Source organism: Nyctereutes procyonoides, unplaced genomic scaffold, assembly GCF_905146905.1.
Source record: "Nyctereutes procyonoides isolate TBG_1078 unplaced genomic scaffold, NYPRO_anot_genome, whole genome shotgun sequence".
NCBI classification, from domain to species: Eukaryota; Metazoa; Chordata; class Mammalia; order Carnivora; family Canidae; genus Nyctereutes; species Nyctereutes procyonoides.
This window is the reverse complement of record NW_026575020.1, coordinates 20288896-20312079: the sequence shown is the minus strand read 5'-3', so window position 1 is coordinate 20312079 and position 23184 is coordinate 20288896. Positions and strand designations below refer to the sequence as shown.

Here is a 23184-nt window from a genome sequence, read left to right as displayed (position 1 = left end):
CTAACAACGCCCGATGCTTTGCAGTTCCTGCCCCCGCCCCCAAGTCACTCGGGTTCTCTGAGCCTGCTAGTCCTTGGTAAAAACAGCCATCCTGATCCCTCAAAGAACTGACCTGAGGTTTGAAGGGCAGTAAGTGCACTTAAGCAATACAAGGTAATTCCTCTCCCCATCGCTGCTCCACACTCTAAGTCTCTGTCTGTATACCTGGCGCCTCTTTTCACCGGTGTACTGTGCGGGACACACGGCCGAATACAGGGAAACAGATGGAAGCAGGAGGCCCCCGCCTGCCCCAGGCTCATCACGACGCGCTCCCCGGACCGCTCTCTCTAAGGACTGCCCGCTCAGGCCCGGCCGAGCCCGCAGCGCCCCCAGCTGCCTCCCTCCCGCGCCGCCGCGCCGCGCCGCGCGGCGCCGGGAGCCTCACCTGACCGCCGCCCACGTGGCAGGCGGGGGGCGGGGACGCCTGGAGCGGCGCGGGCTCCGCCCTCTGCGCCTGCGCGCTGCGGCCGGCTGGAGGACCCGGATTTAAAGAGACAGGCGCTCCAACCGTCGTGGCGGCGCGCGGCCTGGGGGCGCCGGGTCCGAGGCCTGCGGGGTGCGCCGGAGCCGGGAAGGCAGGTGAGGGGCGGGCGCGGCGGGGCCGGGCGGCGGGCCGGAGCCGGCCCCCTCGGCTCCTCCCCCGCCCGCCGAGCCCCGGGGCACACCCTCCGTGACGTGGCGGCCCCCCGGGAGCCCACGGGGGTTGGCCCGCGGCTCCCCGGGACCCCGCGGCTCCGCGGGTGGGAGGGCTCCCAGGGCCGGGCCAGGTCTGCACGGCGGCTGCGCCGAGGCCGGTGCGCGGCGGGGCGGGCGGGCGGGCGGGCGGCTTCCGGTGCCCCCGCGCCCGCACCTCCTCCGCGGCCGCGCTGGCCGGCGGGGCCCTGCACACGCCCCGAGGCGTCGGGAGGCCCCCGCGGGGACGGGGCCCCCGCAGGAGGCGCGGCGCGGGGCGGGGCTGCGGGGCCGGCGGGGGCGGGGCCCGGGGCCTCCCGAGGACCGTGTGGAGGCCCGGGGGTGCTGAGCGCCCCGGGGGCCCCTTCTGCTGCGCTGCGGGACCGCAAGCCTGCTGGTCCTCGCAGACCCGCCGCGGTCTCCCTGCGGAGCCTGTGCAGGCTGCACCTGATTCCCCGCGTATTTAAAATTAGAACAACGAGATGCTTTGGAACGTATGAATCTAGAAAGGCGGGAGGACACCATGTGAGCGTCATCCCCGCGCCCGTTTGGGGTGATTTATCGGTTCTCCTGCCTTCCTGCCTCCTAGTCGCTTCAGCACTCCCTGGTTGAAGGCACCACGTCCCGAGCAGAGCAGGCTGAGCGCACAGAGGGAGGGGGAGGAAGAGCTAACGCGCCGGGAAGGACGAGCTGGGGAGTCTTGTTGTCCACGCCCTAACGCTGGAGGAAACTGGGAGAGGTCACGCAGCTAGCGAGCTGGTTCTAGGCTCCATTTAATTGCCTCTCAAAGTAGGTCATCTGATTACATCACGAGTCTATAGGGTGACCTAGTTTTATTTTCTGAGAATGGCCTGTATGAGGGCAGCCCCGGTGGCTCAGCGGTTTGGTTCCGCCTTCGGCCCAGGGTGTGATCCTGGAGACCTGGGATCGAGTCCCCCATCGGGCTCCCTGCATGGAGCCTGCTTCTCCCTCTGCCTGTGTCTCTGCCTCTCTCCGTGTGTCTCTCATGAATAAATAAATAAAATCTTTAAAAAAAAAAAAAACAACTTCATGAGCATCATGTAATTTTTTTTGTTTTCTTTTGATGATGACTAAAAAGAAACTTCAGGATCCTGTAATACGTAAGAGTCATCATCCACTATAAGTATCTGGTATCGCTGATGGCCTGAGAAAAGCTTTCATGTTATTTGGATTTGATTCTCTTGGTTGTGATTTGTTAGATGTACATGCGTGCGTTAAGTATTTGAACACCCTTCTGCAAACTGGATTTTCCTGTCCTGGAACTCTTCTTCATCTTATAGGCAATAAATCTTTATACTTTGGGAAATGTTTGGTTGGTCAGCATGGGATGTATTAAGGCTTTGGGCGTAGGAGAAAGTGGAAGCCTGGCTCCTCATTTATATCTCACTTTTTCTGCCTCTCACACAGCTGTATGACTTTGGCTTTCAAGATCCTCTTCCCACCAACCTTCCGCGCACTCAGGCGAAAAGAATTGTGCCTGTTCCGAGAGCCACATCACTGGCCTGACGTAAGACAGTTCAGCCATTGGTCAGAAAGAGATCTGCTTCATGGGTCCTGCCTCCTCCAGAGAAGAAAGCCTGTTCTGTCATTCCAGGAAGGCAGTCTAAGACCACGTGCCACCTGCCTTGTTTTTTTGCCAGGGTCGCATGTGGGACTCTGCAGTGGGCCCTGTGAGATGGCTGAGCAACGGTTCTGTGTGGACTATGCCAAGCGTGGCACGGCTGGCTGCAAAAAATGCAAAGAAAAGATTGTGAAAGGTGTATGCCGGATTGGCAAAGTGGTGCCCAATCCCTTCTCAGAGTCCGGGGGTGATATGAAAGAGTGGTATCACATTAAATGCATGTTTGAGAAATTGGAGCGGGCCCGGGCCACCACAAAAAAAATTGAGGACCTCACAGAGCTGGAAGGCTGGGAAGAGCTGGAAGATAATGAGAAGGAACAGATAAGCCAGCACATTGCAGGTGGGTGAGGACTACCGCTTTTTCATCATAATGGTGCTGAGGGAAAAAAAGAGGAGAGTAGAGTCCCATTTTTTTCTTCCTTCCTACTTTTTTTTTTTCTTTTTTGGAATTTCAAATTTACAGGAGAGTTGTGAGAATAAAAAAAAGAAAAAAGAAAGTACATATTCCTTCTCCCCTGACACACCTGCTGTTAACATTTTGTTCTCTAAGCGTTATCAGTTGTGTTCTTATGTGCACTGTTGTTCTTTCCACCTGATCACAGCTTGACTTTTCTTCCTGAACCATTTTATGGCCTTTGCCTTTCAATACTTCAGTGTGTGTATCTTAAAAATGGGAGTATTCGGGATCCCTGGATGGCTCAGTGGTTGAGCGTTTGCCTCCAGCCCGGGGCGTGATCCTCAAGTCCCGGGATCCAGTCCCACGTCGGGCTCCCTGCATGGAGCCTGCTTCTCCCTCTGCCTGTGTCTCTGCCTCTCTCTCTCTCTCTCTCTCTCTCTCTCTCTCTCTCTCTGTGTCTCTCATGAATAAATAAATAAAAACTTAAAAAAAAAGGGAGTATTCTCTCATGTGACCATAATACAGCAATCAACTCCAGTAAATTGATCCTTTATGTAGTACTGTAATGTACCATTTGTATTCCAGTTTTGTCCATTGGTCAAATGTTATCTTATATAGCTTATAGCTTTTTCTCCCTCCACAGTAGAATCCCACTCTAAGATTCAGGTATTGCATTTTGTTGTCTCTTTGGCTTCCTTTAATCCGGAACATTTCCATAGTCTTTCTTTTATGACACTGATTTTTTTTTTTTTTTGACATTGATATTTTTGAAGAATAGAGTACGTACCATCACCCCCTCTTATCTTTTGATTTGTTATCCTGTGGACTTACAGATTACTTTTTCCTGGTGGTTTTTAATTTACTGTATTTTATAATTCTATACTTGACTGTCCTATATTTGGCCACTTGGGGAAGCCCCTTTGCTCTGGTTTCTGTGTCCTGTATGCTGCTTCTTTTTTTCCCTTGTTTTAATGTTTTTAAGTACTTCCTTACTTTCTAGCATTGCAGCATGTGCTTAGGCTTACCTTATTATTATTTTAAGATTTTGTTTTTAAGTAAGCTCTACAACCCAATGTGTGTCTCAAACTCAACCCTTGAGATCAAGAGTTGCATGCTCCACCGACTGAGCCAGCCAGGCACCCTTCTTAGGCTTACCTTGTATGTATCCTACCACCACTCTGGAATCAGCCATTTCTCTAAAGAATCCTGGTTCCAATTAGTGGGGAATGGCTTTAGAGACCAAAATCTAGATGTTCTTTCCTTGTTGCCATGAGGTGTTTATGCCTTTCTTTCTTTTTTTTTTTTTTTTTTTGAGTTTTTATTTATTCATTCATGAGAGACAGAGAGAGGCAGACACATAGGCAGAGGGAGAAGCAGGCTCCCTGCGGAGAGCCCCATATGGGGCTCAATCCCAGGACCCCAGGATCACAACCTGAGTTGTAGGCAGATGCTCAACCTCTGAGCCACCCAGGCATCCCAGGTGTCTTTGCTTTTAAGACCTTTCAGCAGGCAGAAAGAGAAAATATATGCATGTTTACACACAAAACACATGCTTACACATACACATATATATACGTATGCATTCATATGTACAGATTCACGTGTGCGTATTTTTAGAAATCTCATACTGATACTTCCAAATCCAGTTAGTCATTTATGACCTTCCATGTGCTCATCTTTAAAGTAATTTTTGTATCTTCAATTAAGTATAGTTCTAGAAGGTCACTATAGGAGGACTCTGGCAGTGGCCATAAAAATGGGCAAAAAAATAAAAATGGGCACCTATCTATCACTGTTCTTTGAGAGAAGACGTCCAGGAGAGAAAGCTACTTCGAGTATACTTTTTTCTCAAGCTCCCCATCCTGCCCTGCCCTGCCCTGACTTGGCCATCTGCCTCAGCCTGTGTTACTTCTTGATTAATCGAAAAACAAGGTAGAATCAAACTCACACAGCTCAGAAGACTCAGCAACGGGGACTTTCCCTGCATGTGCCATCCTAATACTTGCTGTTCTCCATCTTCATTGTACTTTCTTATTCATCTATAAACCGGGGCTAATTCCATGGAGCTGAGGACCCCAGGTTTTATCTGTGGAGATGTGTTCTGATTTTTCCCAAATCTGGAGGTCATTCTATATGGGTTAAGAGGTGGAGAGTGCCGATGAAAATATAAATTACTAATAGAAGTAAAGAGTATTGGGATCTTTTGTCCCCTGAACGCTCCTCGCCCCAGGACTCTAACCCACTGACTCCACTCAAAAAGGTCCGCAGTCCGCAGCCAACCTTGGAGTGATGTCACAGTAATAACTCATCTGGGAAGGCTGTAAGAGCAGTTGTTAAATTCTTGGGAAGTTTTTCTCAGGGATCTTTCACTGAAACATTTTCCCTCTTTTGGGGGTCCTACAGATCTGTCTTCTAAGGCAACAGGAACACCAAAGAAGAAAGCTGTCGTCCAGGCTAAGCTGACAGCCACTGGCCAGGTGACCTCTCCAGTGAAAGGTGCCTCATTTGTCACCAATACCAATCCCCGGAAATTTTCTGGTTTTTCAGGTGAGAGATTTGAACTACTTTAGCTGTTCTGGTCCTTTTAATTTGGAATCCTATTTGGGATTCTGGCCAAGAGTGAAAATTCTGTGCTATCTATCCTCATTCATAATTTGCTTCCGTCTGAGCAAAGAGGCAGGTAATGGCTAATTTTCAACATTCCCCTGGTATAGCATTTCTTTGTATACGTTATTCTTTAGTGCAACAAAAAAGATGTGTTTTCAAGACTTTTTCCCCTTGAAGTAGTCACCTGGGTCAGATGGAAATGATTATAACCTACCCTATAACTTCCTTGTGTTTTAGTAATGAAGGAATTTTGAGAAATTGCATCCCTAAACTTGCCCAAAGCAGAGATGAAAGTATGGTCAATGTCCTGCATGGCCTTACATAATAGGTAGCATTGGGCTCGGGGCTTTTACCTCTGTAGTTACTTGTTTGTTCTTCAGTTAACCTTAGGAAGTACTTTCACAAGCCCCATCTTATGAGTGAGAGAGCTGATGTCCGGTTCATTATGGAGTTAGTATTGATGTTGAGGTCTCTTTAACTCCCAACACTTGTGCTCTTTTACCTTGCACCTTGTTGCCTCTTTTATTGGGAGACATTCCTGTGACCAACTCAGGTAAAGAAAGTAGAGCGGAACACATGAACTCAGAAGTTGTTCGGGGAAGGAGCTTTAAGCAAGTGAAAGAAGCGTAGACTTGAAGTTGGGAGACCTGGGTCTTGGTCCCAGGGCTGCCATGGGACAGTTTGCTCAGAGGAGCAAGTTGCTTTACCTCAGAGCCTCTGTGGCCTCATCTGTGAAGGGGGAATGGTAACACCTGCCTCCTTTACCCTACAGTATTTGCATGAGAACTACTGGAGAAAAGATGGCAAAAACAGTAACCCTGAGGTTTGTTTTTTCTTTGGTGGTAGGCCAAAACCAGAAATACAGAAGAGTCCCAGTGGCAGTAAGGACAGCATGTTCCTGGAAGGGCCCAGGTCCTAGGGAGGGAAATTTGGGAGGAGCTGAGAGAAATGGGGTGTTCTAAAGTCTTACAATCTGCCAAGCACCAACACTTTGGAGATTTTGTTCCCTAAAATCATCTTTAGACCTTAGGTCAGAGATGAGGATGGATTTATAATTTACAGACCCCAGGCAAGAGGAAGCTTACATCAGCAGCCTGCTTGCTAATGGCTCTGCTGCAAGCTTGCAGAATGAAATGTGCTTTGTAAAGGAGGTAAGAGAGAATCACTCAGGAGTTGTACAGTATTTTGGGGTGTCTGGAGGAAAGTCTTACTCATTGACCCCCTTTTATTTTGGCACTAAGAAATGGAGAGTGGGAGAGAGCACCAAAAGCCTTGGGATGCCTTCTCTCGGGTCTTGGGCTTCTCAGCAGTAAGAAGACATTGAACCAGGTCATCTTTAAGGCTTCTTCCAGTCCCAACAGTCTACGATAGTGACAGTTTACCACTGACTAACCTGTCCCTTGGTTTCTCTTCCATTCTCTACCGCACTTTTTCTGGTCAGCTTTACCATTGCTCTAAGGCCCACCCTCTGCACAAAGGCTACTTGTTCTATGCGGCACTTCTATAAAGAAACGCACAGCAGCTGAGCCTCTGCGCAAGTGTGAGCCTGTTCCATTACCTGTAAGATGGGTGTCATGGTATCCACCCCATAGGGTGATTTGGGGCAATGAAGTGGAGCTCCATTTGGAACGCCAGCAGAGTTATTAGTTTCCCTTTCTTCCTTCTCAGCAAGGCAAATGAATCATCCCTGATGCTTCTTTCTCCAACAGCCAAGCCCAACAACTCTGGGGAAGCCCGCTCAAGCCCTACCCCTAAGGCAAGTTTGTCCTCAAGCAGATGTGATCCCAAGCACAAGGATTGTCTGCTACGTGAGTTTCGGAAGCTGTGTGCCATGGTGGCTGAGAATCCTAGCTACAACACGAAGACCCAGATCATCCAGGACTTTCTTCGGAAAGGTTCAGCAGGAGGTGGGATCTAGAACATGCTGGATGGGTTTTCCTCTGAAGAGCTTAGAGCCATGGCTGGTTTCATGGGCATGTGAACCATACCTTTGCACAGGGCCCCGTGCGTGCTTTAATCCTCTGTTAATACTGCCTTTAAAGTCTCTCTCTTTCTCTCTTTTTTAAGATTTTTTATTTTTAAGTAATGTCTATATCCAACTTGGGGCTCAAACTTAAAACCCCAAGATCAAGAGTTGTATGCTCTACCGACTGAACCAGCCACGCACCCCTTGAAATTCATAATAATTTTGAACAGAGAACTCCGCCTTTTACTTCTTATTGGGCCCCACAAAGAATACAGCCAGTTCTGCTCAGAGCATATTGGTATCGTTCTTCTTCTGCCTTTATTTGATCCCCTGGAGGCCAGGAGAATGTATTGCATTTGACCAAGAGGAAAGTTCACTACCCTTAATGTTTGATCAGGTTTTTGTGACCCACATTGCACAGCTGGAGTAGTCTTCCAGTTCTTTCATTCATCTAACAAATCATCATTGAGCATCTGTAATGTGCTCATCGCTGGCGACACTGAACTGAAAGTGTAGCCATGCCCTCTGGGAGTTCATCTAGGGGAGGTAGCCTCGTGAGCCACCAGCCACCAGATGCTGTGGTCTCTACTACTGTAACAAAACACGCAGGGTATCGTGTATCGTGGTAGCGCAGACAGCAATGTAGACCTCTCTTTCAGTCCTTGAGTTTATGTATGTATTTGTTTAAGCTCCATTTCTCAAGAAGGCTTCCATTCTTCTGTCTCCAGATGGTTTCCACGGTGACGTGTACCTAACAGTGAAGCTGCTGCTGCCGGGTGTTATTAAGAGTGTTTACAACTTGAATGATAAGCAGATTGTGAAGCTTTTCAGCCGCATTTTTAATTGCAACGCAGATGATATGGCACGGGACCTAGAGCAGGTCAGAGGAAAGGGAAGGTGGGCAGCATTCCAGGTGGGGCTCTGCCAAGCCAGGCACCTGCAGCCTCTTTTTTCTGGTTGGGGCACATACTGTTTCAGGAAACTGAAACCCATTTGAGCAAGCAAGCTTCCTTTACTAGAGCTCAATGTGAGGCTACAGCCGTTAGTTTCACAAGGTTCTGAGGATTGCAGTCATACTGCCACAGAGCCCCAAGGGGCCTAGATTTCGAGGGACAGGATTTGAGATCTCCCATGGTCTCTCCTTGGGTTCCTGTTCGGGACCCTACTTTTTTTTTTTTTTTTCCTTTTTCTTTTTTTTGCTTTTTTAAGTATAACTTGGTATAACATGGGAGCCCTGGGTGGCTCAGTGGTTGAGTGTCTGCCTTTGGCCCAGGATGTGGTCCTGGGGTCCCAGGGTCCCGGGATCGAATCCCGCATCAGGCTTCCTGCATGGAGCCTGCTTCTCCCTCTGCCTGTGTCTCTGCCTCTCACTCTGTGTGTCTCTCATGAATAAAAAATAAAATCTTTTAAAAATTAAAAAAAAAAAAAAAACTTGGTCTAACATTCAGCTTTGTTTATTCGTGACTCCAGCTTTGGCATCATGGAAGGTTTTATCCAAGCCACCCCCCTTATCTGATGACCATATTTGTTTCTTATTTCAAATTCATTATTTTTTAAAATATTTTTCGAGAGAGAGAGGAGGGCAGTAGGGGAGAGGCAGAGGGAGAGAGAATCTTAAGCAGGTTCCACACCCAGCACATGAGTCCAAGAGGGCTCAGTCTCACAATCCTGAGATCATGACTTGAGCCAAAATCAAGAGTCAGACACTTAACTGACTGAGCCATGCAGGTGCCCCCCGCTTAGTTCAAATTCTAACAGGAATCAGGGACACCCGGGTGGCTCAGTGGTTTGGTGCCTGCCTTTGGCCCAGGGCGTGATCCTGGAGACCCGGATCGAATCCCACATCAGGCTCCCTGCATGGAGCCTGCTTCTCTCTCTGCCTGTGTCTCTGCCTCTCTCTCTGTATCTCTCATTAGTAAATAAATAAAATTTAAAAAAAAAAAAGCTTAAAAAAAATTCTAACAAGAATCAAATTGGCTCAGTCCTGGATTAGTCCTTATATCACCTCTCGGCCAAGGCAGGTGGCCAGGTCCTGTGGTGGTAGAGGTGCTCTTTCAGAAACTGTGGATGGGATAGATTGTCCAAGAAGTGAGATTAATATGTGTGAGTTGGGGACATGAGTGATGTTTACCGTTAGTCCTGAAGGCTTGGGGGAAACACTCAGCCATTCTGGGGTTGCAACAATTTTGGTTTTTGGAGACAGGGCGACGTGTCAGAGACAATCAGAGTCTTCTTTGAGCAGAGCAGAACTTTCCCCCCAGCTGCCAAGAGCCTTCTTACCATCCAGGAGGTGGACAAATTCCTCCTTGAGCTCTCCAAGCTCACCAAAGAGGATGAGCAGCAACAGGCCCTGCAGGACATCGCCTCCAGGTGGGAAAGCTGCCCAGTGAGGATGGGCTTGGGGTGATGGAATCACCAGGAAAGGAAGGTTTGGGGGTCCAGAGCTCTCTAAAGACCAAGTGGAATGTGCCTTCCCCCTAGGTGTACAGCCAATGACCTTAAGTGCATCATCAGATTGATCAAACACGATCTGAAGATGAACTCGGGTGCAAAACACGTGTAAGTACCAATCCCTCTGACAGCCTTGCTGCTGGCTTCCTGTGTTGCCAGCTGGTGTCAGGAGTTTTAAGTCCTGATCTGGATTCAAGTCTTGGTTCCACCTTACTCCTTCCTTCGGGGCCCATCACTTGACCTAGCTCAGTCTCCATTTTCTTATAGGAAATGTCAGCATACCCTTCTCACATAGTTATTAGAATTGAAAGCATAGAAATGTTCAATAAATAGAGTATGAGTTACTTGCCCACTCTAGCCCCCTCTTTGCTTAAGGCAGTATCCATGTTGACCCAGGATCTCAAAATCATTGAGTTTTCCAAGAACATTTTATCCTGCAGAAGGCTTTAAACAGTAGAACGTAAGCTTTCTCCCTGTATTGGAATCCTTCCTTTCTGCAAGAACTGACTGCTAGCTAGCTAAAGCAATAAGGTCAAAGGCAATGGTTTTTGTTTTTTTTGCTCCTGTCTGCCCTGGCAGGTTAGATGCCCTTGACCCCAATGCCTATGAAGCCTTCAAAGCCTCACGCAACCTGCAGGATGTGGTCGAGCGGGTCCTCCGCAACGAGCAGGAGGTGGAGAAGGAGCCAGGCCAGAGACGAGCTCTGAGTGTCCAGGCTTCTTTGATGACGCCAGTGCAGCCCATGCTGGTAAGGATGCTGCTCTGGCCCTACTTTGTCCAGATGTTCTAACCTTCCCTGTGAGATCTGGGAGGGTATGAATGTCGGAGTTTGGGTTAGGCGCAATGGGGATGCAAAAGGGTATATCTCAATGGGTGTATAAAGGTGAAGGAGAAGACTGTGGTCTGGTAGAAATGTCTGAACTTGAGGCCCAGCTCTGCCACCAGCAAGCTGTAGAATCTGGAATGAATTACCTAGCCTTTCTTGGTTTTTCATTTCCTTGCGTGAATTATGTATGAAACCATCTGAAGCATCTAGTTAGAATCCTTTTTCAGTCATCTTTCCTGAAGATAGGTGGATGCATTAACTCCTAAAGTTCTGTGACCTATCCCAGAGTAGCTCTGACAGTTATAGTGGCAGAGCTGGGCTTCCTGTGACACAGTGACTTGACTTCTTTCTTCTGGAAACAAGCCTAAGGAATGAAGACCAGGTCTGACCGAGATCATCTTGAGCCTCTGCTCATTTCATGAGAAGTAGGATTTCCTGTCTACATTGGTTTTTCTGGGCAGTGGGACCCTCCACAAATGCCATGCCTAGTCAGAGCCTTGGGGTTGCTCCATTGGGGTGCAGTGCCTTTCATGATGAGCCTGTCTTGTGCAATATAGACTACAGCCTTTGGTTAGGGTTCTGTGTTTGGGATGGGGGAAGTGTTTTCTCTCTCCCAGAATGTGGCACGGCCAGCACCAAAGTAGTGAGCTCTGCATCCCAGGGACAGGACTCAGATCACAGTAGTGATCTTTCTGACTTTCATACGAATTCTTCTTGGAGTCTGTTCTACAACCTGCCATTTATTCAAAGAGTGTATAGGTTAGATAGTTTCGTGATAAACTACACAGGCTTTGGAGTTGGGCCTAGCATCATTCCTGCCCCTCACTTGCTGTATAACTTGAAGTGAGGACTTCTAATGCTCTTCAAATTGGTTTTCTCATCCATAAAATGAAAACTGTGTCTATCACATAAGATGATCTGACACATACAGACACCCCCAGGATGGTAGTGGTTAGGTTGAGTCTGGATGGCACTGGTATGTGCAGAGGCACTCTTGTGGCCTGTCCTGGGGCTACCTGACCACTGCCACCATGCCAGCCTCTCTGTCACCTACCTCTCTTATCTTCCCCTCTACATATCTCCTGTGCTGAGGTCACTGCTGTTTTTTGGGATTTTTTTTTTTTAAGATTTTATTTATTCATGAGAGACAGAGGCAGAGACACAGGCAGAGGGGGAAGCAGGCTCCTCTTAGGGAGCCCGATGTGGGATTCGATCCCAGGACCCTGAGCCAAAGGCAGACACTCAACCACTGAGCCACCCAGGCATCCCTATTGCTGTGTTTAATAGGAAGCCAAGGCCCTGCAAGATCCTGAATTACTGAGAGAAAAAAATGAAATACTGTTTCAGTGGAATTTTATTTATTTGTAGTCCCCAAAAGCCCAGCTCCTGTTTCAGCTGCAGTGACGCTTATAGTCCAAATAAGCACTGCCTAGCCTTGTACATTTCCCCCAGCTCTTGAGCAGTCTGCCTGGAGGGTATCCTGTGGTCAGCAGGCCTTGGGACCTGGACTCTGGGGCTGTCATGCCCAAGCAGCCCCCATTGAAGAACACCTATAAGTCTCCAGGCTTTTCTCCCCCCTCCCCCCCAAGGCCGAGGCCTGCAAGTCCATCGAGCATGCGATGAAGAAGTGTCCTAACGGCATGTTTTCCGAGATCAAGTACGATGGGGAACGAGTCCAGGTGCATAAGAACGGAGATCACTTCAGCTACTTCAGCCGCAGCCTTAAGCCTGTGCTGCCTCACAAGGTACAGGTCCCTTCTTCTGCCGGGACCATCTCCCTCCCTTCCCCTAAGAACCTTGAGGCTGGGGTTCTGTAGTCCTTTCAGCTCTGGTACGCAGTAGAGTTTCTTTTGTATTTGTTGAATGAATGTATGTATTTTTGGAGTCTTGCAATGAAGGGCTGCTCAGTGGGGACACCCGAAGATCCCACACTTGGGTTAGCACAGAGCCCCAGGGGACGGTGACATTCCCCTTGCCCACATTGATCCTGGGACCATGAGCTCACCTGGCAAGTGACTTGCAGTGCTTGTCTTCTGCGTTTCCATGTCCTGTGTGCTCCACGAGTGAAATTACAGGTTAGGGACAAAGAAGCTATTGGGCTGTCATTCATGAATTTGATAAGCTTTTATTGAGTGCTTAGTCTGTGCTAGGCGCTATTCTTGATAGTGGATGTACAGCAATAAAGAAAAATGGACAAAAGTACTTGCCCTCCTCCCCCCCAGAAGCTTACATTGTGATGTAAGCACAATCCAGTGGGGACATCTGAGAGCACAGACTCCTGTCCTTCATTAAGGGGCTTTAAGAACCTTGCTCCTGAGTCCTCAGCAGCCAGGGTTTCTGTGAGCTTTGGGACGCTCCTCAGGGAAAAGCTGCTGGGATATCTGGCCCCAGTAGCCTTTGAGTAGAGGAGACTCTCTGTGCTTGCTATGCCTTCTCTCCCAGGACAGACTCCATTTTTCAGAGCCCTGGGGGTGGAGGAGATGTGTTGGGTGGCTCGCGTGCTTCCCTCACCCCTGCCTCCCTGCTGGGGCACCGGGCATTGGGCCATTCATTTCAGATGTGCAGAGGAGGGCTAAGCATTGGCCTCCCCAGGGAGATTAGTGCAGACTCACCGGCTTGGTGGGGCCCAGTAACCTTGTCCAGGAACTCTCCTGGGTTGCTGCTCAGTGGGCACCTCTGCTACCTGGAAGAGGTTTGGGCCGAGCTTTCAGAGTTCTAGACCTTTCCTGACTCTCTCTTACCAGTTGTCCCTTGTCTCTCCTGTGCTTGGGGGACAGTTATACAGGCCTCCTCTCTCCCCACTCCAAGCACCATAGGTAGCAAGTGTGCTCTCCGGACCTCACTGCTGGTATCATGTGGCAGGGGCCATCCTCCGTTACAGTGGGACTACTCCCTGTCTGGAACTCTCAGAGACTAGGGATCTGCCTGTATCAGGAAAAATTCTGATTGCAAATGTCCTTTCGTACTGTTCTGAAGATGGCTGCGCGTCCCAAGTTCCCACTCTGGAGAAGACCCTTCTGTTTTCTTGTTGCTCCTAAGAGGGTTCATTGCCTCCTTTCCATCCATCTTGTCATAACTCACCTGTTCTCCCCACAGGTGCCTGCTGCTTGAACTGCTGCCTCCCTTCCACAGGTGTCTGCCCCTACCTCCTCCTCCACATACCCAACTCCCTGTTTCTTCCTTTTTCCTCCAAACTTTCCATCATGGCCCAGAGTGGCTCAGCCCAGGCCGACCTCTTCCTGGGTCTCGAACACTCTCTCGAACTGTCGTCTCAGTGGTGGGTAAGGCCTAGGTCTGTTCTGGACCTGAGTTTGGCTTCCACGTGTTGGTGTTCTGTGTTCCTTCTGGGGCCTGGCTCTTGCATTCTGGCCTGGCTTTAGATCACTGCTGCCCATTCCTCCCTCAAGTAAGTCACCCCTCTGTCCCCCTAGGTGGCCCACTTTAAGGACTACATCCCCCAGGCTTTCCCTGGGGGCCACAGCATGATCTTGGACTCCGAGGTGCTCCTGATCGACACGAAGACAGGCAAACCGCTGCCCTTTGGGACTCTTGGAGTGCACAAGGTACTGGCTCAGGGCCGGGTGTGCAGGAATGGGCAGGTATGCGCACCTGTACAAGTATTTGTGTGCGCTCTTGGTCTGGACAGAGGGGGACTCTGTTCCTCACTCAGGGTTGGGCTTATCTTTGTTTCTGAACTGTTTCCGAATTTAGCACCAAGTTTGGGTGTGTTGTTTTTTACATAAAAGAAACTAGTATTAGGAACTTAGAATTGGGTCGGTTTCTGTTTAGAACCATCTGCTAAGTGCCCTTGTGGCCTAGGGGCTTCAGAACACATACAGGGCTTTACTGTCCAGTGCTTCAGAGGTTCTCCAGAAGTGGACTGGTCCTCCCCATTGCTTCACGCCCTCTTATTTTTGGCTCTCGTACTTACTACCTCATTTTCCCTTACAGAAAGCTGCCTTCCAGGATGCTAATGTCTGCCTTTTTGTTTTTGATTGTATCTACTTCAATGATGTCAGTTTGATGGATAGGTGAGAGATCTGGTTTTGGTTCCTGAGTTGGGAGGTGGGGGTTCAGATTAGACAGGAGGGAGGGGAAGTGGGGGTTGGGGGGAGGGAGCCAAGAGGTCACACACTTGGCTTTGTTGGGGGGGTTGGGGGGGAGCCAAGAGGTCACACACTTGCCACACACTCAACTCCCCACTTGTGAGACCCAGTTTGCTGACTAGATATCTCTCAGAGCTGAAGTCAGAGAGGAAACCCAGATCCCCACAGAAGTTTCTCTGCTACGGCAAAGTGGGCTGTTAAGAAAAAGACTATGAATGCTATAGGATTTCAGTTTATTTCTCCACAAACAGCACCCATGGGAGCATAAGGCGGGTGCTTTTCAGCTCAGGTTTTGCTTTTGGAAGAGGCCACCAGGACGCTGGAGACTAGAGGGACTGACTGTAGGTGGGGCCATCTGACAGAGAACTAGTGGTCTTGACTCCACTGCATCAGATTCTTGGGCCCAAGAAACCAGTATGGCCCCTTGCTCAGGTAGCCAAGTGTCCCTGCCCCCACCCTCCTGCACTGCCCCATCACTGAGCATGGCGGGTGGGAAGTGGGAGAGACTGGTTGGTCCTGAGGACCAGCCAGCCTGGGGGCGGGGCGCTGCATGGATGAAAAATGAGAGAGGGAGTCATTTGTCATGTGGGACCAGACTGTCTAGGCTAGAGGCCAGTTCTCCCATGGCCCATGACAGACTAGGAAGTGCAAGGATGAAGTGGCTCTGTACCGCAGCTCACGGCTGTCGGTTCTGTCATGAGGGAGCCCTGTAGGTCCCGAGAGACAGAACTCTTAGGCGTGGGGGGCTTTGAGCCTTCGTGATGGTAAGCCCGTCACGAAGCAGCCGGTGGTCCTTGTGCCTTCTCTCCTCAGCACTCCTAATGGGAGTGGAGAGTCCCGACCTGACCTCAGCTCTCTCATCCCCCTTAGGCCTCTCTCTGAGCGCCGGAAGTTTCTTCACGACAACATGGTGGAAATTCCCAACCGGATCATGTTCTCAGAAATGAAGCAAGTCACTGTAAGCAAAGTCCCCGCCCCACACATCAGCCTAGTGGTTTGAAAGCAGGGCAGAGCCTCTTGGTCAAGATGTGGCTGGGACAAGAAGTCCTTTTCTTTTGGGGGCTGCCACTGTGTGTAGGTTATCTCCCAGTCTCTACGTAGGATGGCGGGGCCTGAAACATCCTACCTAGCTGGGCTCCCTGTGTCTCAAAGCTGCACCCGGGTTCTGGTTGGGAGGACCCCTGCTTTGCAAGACCTTTGTTCGACCTGTTCAAGTCGGGGTGTTTGGCAGTGGACACTTGACTAGTGTACAAAAGGGAACCACCTCCACCTCCCCGCCACGGCACCCTCTGTTCTGACAGCAACCTCAGCATCTCTCTGTTGCCCTCAGAAAGCTTCAGACTTGGTCGACATGATAAACCGGGTCATCCGAGAGGGGCTGGAAGGGCTGGTGCTGAAGGACGTGAAGGTGAGCGCTCCGCCCTCTGCTTGCTCTCCCCGCAGCACTCCGCCTCCCCCAGCCTCCCCAGCCCCAGCCAGCAGAGGGCGGTGGCGGTCTGAGGTGGCCAGGGCTGGGTGCCACAGGGGGGCCTTGCCAGGGCCTCCAGTAGCTCTGTTCTGGACCTAGAAGATGGACTTGTTTGTGTTTCCCCGGCCCAGAAGCTAACAGGCCCCTGCCCAGGGTGAACTGAGCACTGTGGTAGAGCCAACAGGTAGAATGAAGAGGAAAAATCCCCCCCTCCTGGAGTTTCCATTCTAATTTGGTCTCTGTCCTACTCTTCTTCCCTCAGGGTACCTATGAGCCTGGAAAGCGGCACTGGCTGAAAGTGAAGAAAGACTATTTGAATGAGGGGGCCATGGCTGATATGGCGGACCTGGTGGTCCTTGGGGCCTTCTATGGGCAAGGGAGCAAAGGTCAGGATGGCCTCTTTGAAAGGCACCACTCAAAGTGTAGCTGGCCGCCTCACTGGCTCCATCTGCCAGCACGTCCGGGCAGGACTCCCACTGTTCTGCGATTGAGGGCCCCAACCCTCATGTCACCACAGGCAGGGACCCCTGAGCGTGACAGACCCGGGCGGGCAGAGGTCAGCAAGAATACCCCATGCTGGCTGGCACAAAAAGCTCACGGTCCGCTAGTTCCTGGGGCCTGGCCACTTTCTCCTCAGGGAAAATCCCCAAATCTAAATGGCAAGGAAGCTGGGGTTTGAGGAATCAACTGTGTGTCAGACACTACACTGTTCAGTTTTTTTTTTTTTTTTCACTCCTTACCAGAGCCTTAGAAGTTGTATGTGATTATCCCCAATTTACTGAAAAGGAAAATGGGCTCTTAAAGGTCAGACTCCTCCAGCTGGTAGGAGGTAGATCCAGGAGGTGAGCTCAGCGCTCTGATGGCAGGGCCCAGGCCTTTCCCCTCCGGCAGGCTGCCCCTCACTGGCACATGGGGCTGGCAGCAGTGGCCCCTCCGTCCACAGCTTAATTCATCCCCCCTCCCAGGTGGCATGATGTCCATCTTCCTCATGGGCTGCTATGACCCAAGTAGCCAGAAGTGGTGCACGGTCACCAAGTGTTCAGGAGGCCATGATGATGCGACCCTTGCCCGCCTGCAGAAGGAACTGGACATGGTAAAGATCAGCAAGGTAAGGAAGGAGGCTGCTTGGCCCAGGTCTCTGGACTGGACCTCATCCTTGAGACAAACAGGGATTGTTCACCTGTGTCCACAGAGAGGAGAGCTCCTGCTTGGCCATGGGAGAAGTACTAGGCCTTCAGAGGCTTGGAGGGCCCACCTTGTGGAGACTGGCCTGCATGCCCCCAGGACATACCCTCTCTGGGCAGGGAGGATCCCGTGGGGTGAGGGGCAGCTTTTTGTGAAGTCACAAGTTTTGGTTTGGTTTGGGAATGGCCCAGGGTAGCATCTTTTCTCTTCCAGGATCCCAGCAAAATACCCAACTGGCTGAAAATCAACAAGATCTACTATCCTGACTTCATAGTCCCAGACCCAAAGGTACCAGCCCAGTGACCTGAGGCCCTCCAGCCTGCAGAACGAACTTGCAGATTCTCTAATGCCACAGAAATGCCCTCTCAACCTGATGGTCCAGCCCCTGAGGGGTACTGGACTGTTCAGCCCAGGGACGGGCTAGTCAACAGTGAGGAATCATCCTTAGTAGAGGGAAGATGAGACTAGACACACAGAAACGGTTTGCTCTAGAAGTGACCTGGCCCAGTTCCTTCCAGGCGCTGACAGAGAAGCTGGGGCCCAGGGGAGAGCTGGAGCTTCCCTCTGGTCATATAGCAGCAGCAACAGTGGGATTAGAACCTATCTCCCCATTAGCCAGGGCTTTTTGGGTTTCAGCTAGTCTGTATTGCTTCTAGCTGGTTGGGAGAGGTTTTCCTTCCTAACCAGCGACAACTCCCAACAGAAAGCTGCTGTGTGGGAAATCACGGGGGCTGAGTTCTCCAGGTCTGAGGCTCACACGGCCGATGGGATCTCCATCCGATTCCCTCGTTGTACCCGGATCCGTGACGATAAGGACTGGAAATCTGCCACTAACCTTCCCCAGCTCAAGGTGCCAGCTTACACTGTGTGTGTGTGTTCCTGTCCAGAGGGAGGGCAAGGAGGGAGACCTGCCTGTCGCAGGGCCGGGGGGCCACAGCACCTCCCAAGAGAGATCTGTGTTGCTCTCAGCCTTTTGCTCAGGACTTGGCCCCCGGCTGTAGTCTCTTGCTGAGAACTGGGTGGGGACAGAGAACAGTGATTTGCATGGATTACCCAAGAAATGGCCCAAGTTTAGAAAAGCACCAAGAAAGTCAGGTGCTTTTCCCTGCCATTTGTCCCTCCCCTTTTTGTTCCTCAGCCACATGCGACTGAGACACACCTCCGAAACCAGTGGCCAGGAACACCTGATATTCTCTGTTGCCTCCCCAGGAACTGTACCAGCTGTCCAAGGAGAAGGCGGATTTCACTGTGGCCGCTGGAGAGGAGGGAAGCTCCACCACAGGGGGCAGCAGCAGCGGAGAGAACGGGGGTGTCTCAGGGCCTGCTGGGGCTCGCAAGGCCAAGAAGGTGGGAGGGAGGCCGAGTAGCCCCAATGACAGAGGCGGTAAGAGAAGGGACGGGGCTGGGGTGGTGAGTGTGCCTTGAAGGCAGAGCTCAAAGGAGGGGGACCCAGTCTCACGTTCCAGCTCTGAGAGCATGTGATTCACTCTATCCCAAGCAGCAGACATGGAGTGCTTTCCCTCAGTGTGTCTGGCTGTCGGCCAGAAGCCGTTCTCTAGGTCCCTTCCATCTGCTCTGCACCTGAGTAACAGGCCCCTAGGAGAGACCCCTCCGACCCAGTGAGAAGCCACCCCTGAGCTACAGGGCTTATTAGCTTACAGCCTCCCCTCCCCCCGCTCACCCACATTCCTGGCAGAGCCAGATCTTGGCCCTCCCCCCCCAGCCTCATCCTGAGCTCTCCCCCTGCAGGCCACAAGTTGATAGCCAAACCTTCCCCTGTGAAAGTGGGGCAGAAGCGGAAGGCTCCCGATGAGGCTTCATGCCCAGCAAAGGTGAGCAGAAGAATCCTGGTGTATGGCAGTGGGGCAGGCGGTGGGGACCAGTTTGGCCCAGGGCTTGGTGATCCCAACCTCCTCCACTTGGGCACTCAGAGCTGAGCGAAAGTGTGGTGGGGGCTAAGGGCCAGCCCCCCTGGCCTGCTCCAGCTGCACACCTGGCCTGGGCAGGGCCTGCAGGACACTGCTCCACCCTCCGCCCTCTTGTTGCCTTGCAGAGGTGGCCGGCCAAGGAGCAGAGAGGAAGAGCTATGTCAGCAGGCAGGAGCTAGAACAGCCCAGGCTAGCTGAGAAGCTGCAGGGACCCACCAGACTGCTGGTCCCATTCACAATTTACATTAAAGGGGAGAAAGCCCAGTCTGGGTGGAGTGCAGCAGTGTGAGTTTGTTCTTTGGGCCAAAGCAGCGGGCACGGGGCACTGGCTTGATGATTGTCCTCCTACCTTAAAAGCCTTTCTCCTGTCATGCTCCCTTGTCCATCATTGGTTTGAAAACCACTTCTGAGCACCTACTGAATCCAGGAAGGAGGCTCAGCCCTGGGGGAGCTGCTGGCCTAAAAGGCACATAGGCAAACATTTGATCTCTCTACGGTGTGATGAAGCCACATGATCCTCCCCTACTCCCCAAGCCAAAGCAAGCATCAAGTTTGGCAGGCAGGGCCCTGAACTCAGTCCCCAGAAGAAGTGTGGAACCTTTCCCATCATTTCCCTGCCTGAAGCCCCTGAACCCATGCCCAGCAGAGCCGGGCTCCTGACCCCCCCAAGTCTAGCTCCTTGTGCACCAGTGGACTGCTCTGCCAGCCAGCATAGCATTAGTGAGCCAAAGAGCCACTGGTCTGGCCCACAGGACGGAGCTTGGACATAGATTTCCCTTCTCCAGGGCCCCAGTGTGGGCCTGCTCTTCCTACTCTTCCTCTAGACAGGGAGGGGCATGTGTCCTCTGTAGTGGTAAGGGACTGGGGTTTCGCTGCCTGGTCCTTTTCTCCAGTAAATTCTCTGTGCTCGCGTCCTGATGACTAGGCTCCCTCCATCTCTGGCTCTTGTTCTGCCCTCAGACCTTCCTCTCTGGTCTGCACTCTTCTGGGTGGAGACACACCCTGACCCCTGTGCGTTTGCAGGTGCTGCTGGACATCTTCACTGGCGTGCGGCTCTACCTGCCACCCTCCACGCCAGACTTCAGCCGTCTCAGACGCTACTTTGTGGCATTCGATGGGGACCTGGTGCAGGAATTTGACATGGCATCAGCCACACATGTGCTGGGTAGCGGGGACAAGAACCCTGAGGCTCAGCAGGTCTCCCCGGAGTGGATTTGGGCGTGTATCCGGAAACGAAGGCTGGTAGCTCCCTGCTAGGACTGCAGCCCTCCCTGGCTGTCGGCCACACACTTCCCTACCACACTGCAGGGCTGCGCTCTGGCTGGGGCAGGCTGGGGCAGGCAGGCACCGATGGCAAGGACAAGGTGGGATGGCCTTTCTTCAAACAGTGCATCTTCCAGAACCCACCAGCCGTGCTTGGTCTCTTCCCGACCAGGACTTAGGTGCTGTGGGTGCCACCAGTGAAGTCCGTTTCTCCTGCTGGTTTACATAGATCTTTCAGATCTGGGTGCTGGTTTGGTTGTCTTTTTGTTTTCTTTTAAAAGAAGCTTTTTTTTTTTTTTTCCTCCCCTATAAATATCTTGCAGTTACCCTGCCCTTGCTCCCTCCCCCCCTGTAATTCTCCTAGCTGGAAAGGCCGGAGTGAAGCTGGGCTGTTGAAGCTTCATCCACAGAGCCACCTACCTGCCTATTTCTTTGCAGGCTCCTTTTAAAGTTGTACTTAAAAGACCGCCCTCAGAAACGCTTCTGTTTGGCAGAACTTGTATTCAGCTTGGCCCTTTTTTGCCAGGAATGAAGCCTCATTTGAAAGAAAACAAAATGAATTTTAGAAATTAATTCTCTGTGTTCTCTTCTGGTAGGGTGGTGTGGGCCCTGGTTTGAAAGGAGGGAACCAGTATCAGGAAAGTGGGGCCTTTATAAAGAAGGGGGAGGTTATGTGAGCTGCTCCTCTGGGAGCTAAAGGGCTCCTGGAGAGGATATGCCTACCCCAAATCTGGAACCAAGAGGGGTCTTTGACATAAGCCCACCTCTGAGGACAAAACCGATCTATCTTCTCCCATGTGCAATTTAGTGGAGCAGAGTGCAGTTCAGGAGAACTTCTCATGGCAATGTAAATGCCCTGTAAATCCCCACTGGCCAAAATGAACAAGGCACAATTTACCACATGGCAGGTGCCCAGCCACTGACACAGCAGGAGCTCAAGGTTGGGTTCTACTTCTGTCGCACACAGCAGCCACGTGGACCGGGCAGGGTGGGCCTGGTTACACCCTGAGCCGGGTCTTAAGCACCTGAGCTTCAGTCCCTCCAGGAGGGGAGAGGAGCCAGCACCTCAGTCACAGGCTGCTGTGAGGTGCAGGTGACCTGGGGCCGGGTGCGCGGTGGTGTGGTGTAGGAGCGTGCATGCGTGCACACCCCACCCCACAGAGAGGGCCCGGGGCCTCCCCTCCCCAGCCCCGGGCCAGCGCAGCAGGCTCACGGGGTGGCCGCCATACCGTTACAGGCTGGCTCCGGGCAGTTCAGGAGTGCTTGGAGTCCATACTCTTTTTTTTTTTAATTATTTATTTTTATTTTTTTTTCTTACTGTCGGCAGGCTGCCAGGCTTGTGTGTCCGTCCCCCGTGAGTTAAGGTAACCAGCCTCAGCCTCTGGAACATTCTGGAGTGTTTGGGCCTGTGACAGGACTGCGGCCTCCCCAGACCTTCCAACGGTGTGCTCCCCTAAAGGAATATTCTGCCGGAGGCTGCTTGCTGGTCAGCCCAGAGGCCAGCTCTAACCCGACCTGGGTCTCTACCTGCCAGTTCAGATGTGCTGGGAGGAAGGGGCAGGAAGGGTTGGCACTGCCCTCTGACCCAGCACGTGGGTGTTTTTGAATAGGCACCATTCAGTCTAGTGGCAGGATGGCGAATAAGACTCTCTTTCTTCTATCCCTTGTGCAGACAAAGGCCACTGCTCCTTTGAGCAGTGACCTAGATAAATTTCCTTCCCCCTCTAGCCTCCTCAGGCCAAGGAGCCAGCCGGGGCAGAACAAAGCACTCCCCTTGGCATTTAGCGGCAGTCGCTGCCCTAGACCCAGCCCCACCAGCCTTGACTAGCAGCTTCCACTCAGGGTGCACCCTCACAGCCAGGGGGTGGGCAGCCGCAGCCGCAGCCGCAGCCGCAGCGGGCTTCTCAGTAATGAGCATGGTCTGTAGGCCCTTCCCGGCCTTGCTGCGCACTCACTCCGATCCCGTTAAAGGTGCTAGGTCTCTTTGCTGCCAAGACTGCAGTCCAATTCTGTACTTCCACAGACCCTGGGCAGCAGCCTCTCACACCTCCCCGGCACAGTGCTGGGAGGCCTGCCCTCTGAACCTTTATTTACACGCTGCTGGCTGGCAGCAGACCACAGATCATCCTGGGGGCCCAAGGGTCAGTTCCACAGACAGCCTCCAGCCTTTACAGCCTCTGGGCAAGATTCTTTCCTCTTCTCCCCTCAAGTCCCAGGGCAGCAGTGCATGAACCCAACTCTCCCCATACAGGCCATCTGCCCCTTAGGCTGGCCCGGCTTCTGAGCCACACCAATATACAGCTGTATCCCAAAGCTACTGCCTATGTCCCAGGGGCACCTGAACACTTAAACTCGGCACGCTGGCTGTCCTCACATTCCTTACTACCCACACCTTTACGGCCCATCTCTACAAGATCAATGTCAATGTCTGACGTTACTTAAGTGTTTCTTTGTATTTGGTCTTAAGGTTGGCCGTTTTTGCTACACAACTCCCATCCTCTTTTAGGCTATTCTGTGGCCTCTCCCACATACTGGTTGTGAGATCCTGAATGAGTCAAACCACAACCATACTTCAGTCTCCTCATGTGTTGAACAGGAGGCCAAGCACTTCCACAAATAATGCAGTCTCTCAAG

General features: G+C 51.7%; 1 protein-coding gene across 5 annotated transcripts; it reads left to right on the top strand.

Annotated features, from left to right (window-relative positions):
* The first annotated feature begins 506 nt into the window (after positions 1-506).
* LIG3 (DNA ligase 3) lies at positions 507-21123 on the top strand. Of its 5 annotated transcripts, none has more exons than XM_055323460.1 (20): positions 507-614; positions 2140-2693; positions 5154-5297; positions 7067-7264; positions 8052-8203; positions 9527-9693; positions 9805-9882; positions 10354-10522; positions 12190-12345; positions 14032-14163; positions 14552-14631; positions 15577-15664; positions 16037-16114; positions 16437-16560; positions 17140-17282; positions 17573-17647; positions 18063-18209; positions 18569-18743; positions 19109-19191; positions 20311-21123. In XM_055323460.1, the coding sequence occupies exons 2-20, from the start codon at positions 2144-2146 to the stop codon at positions 20542-20544; spliced, it is 2973 nt and encodes a 990-aa protein (XP_055179435.1). In that variant the 5' UTR covers positions 507-614; positions 2140-2143; the 3' UTR covers positions 20545-21123. The 5 variants fall into 5 exon arrangements, with proteins under 5 accessions (XP_055179435.1, XP_055179419.1, XP_055179443.1 ...); XM_055323444.1 differs by having other exon boundaries at positions 507-618; XM_055323468.1 differs by lacking the exons at positions 507-614; positions 20311-21123 and adding exons at positions 1076-1236; positions 19413-19554.
* Positions 21124-23184: the final 2061 nt, after the last annotated feature.

Coding starts and splice junctions, on each gene's coding strand:
- LIG3 (XM_055323442.1), top strand. CDS start 1,208: ATGAATCTAGAAAGGCGGGAGGACACCAT. Junction 8,204..9,526: donor TGGCACGGGACCTAGAGCAG/GTCAGAGGAAAG, acceptor TTTTGGAGACAG/GGCGACGTGTCAGAGACAAT. Junction 18,210..18,568: donor CTAACCTTCCCCAGCTCAAG/GTGCCAGCTTAC, acceptor TTGCCTCCCCAG/GAACTGTACCAGCTGTCCAA.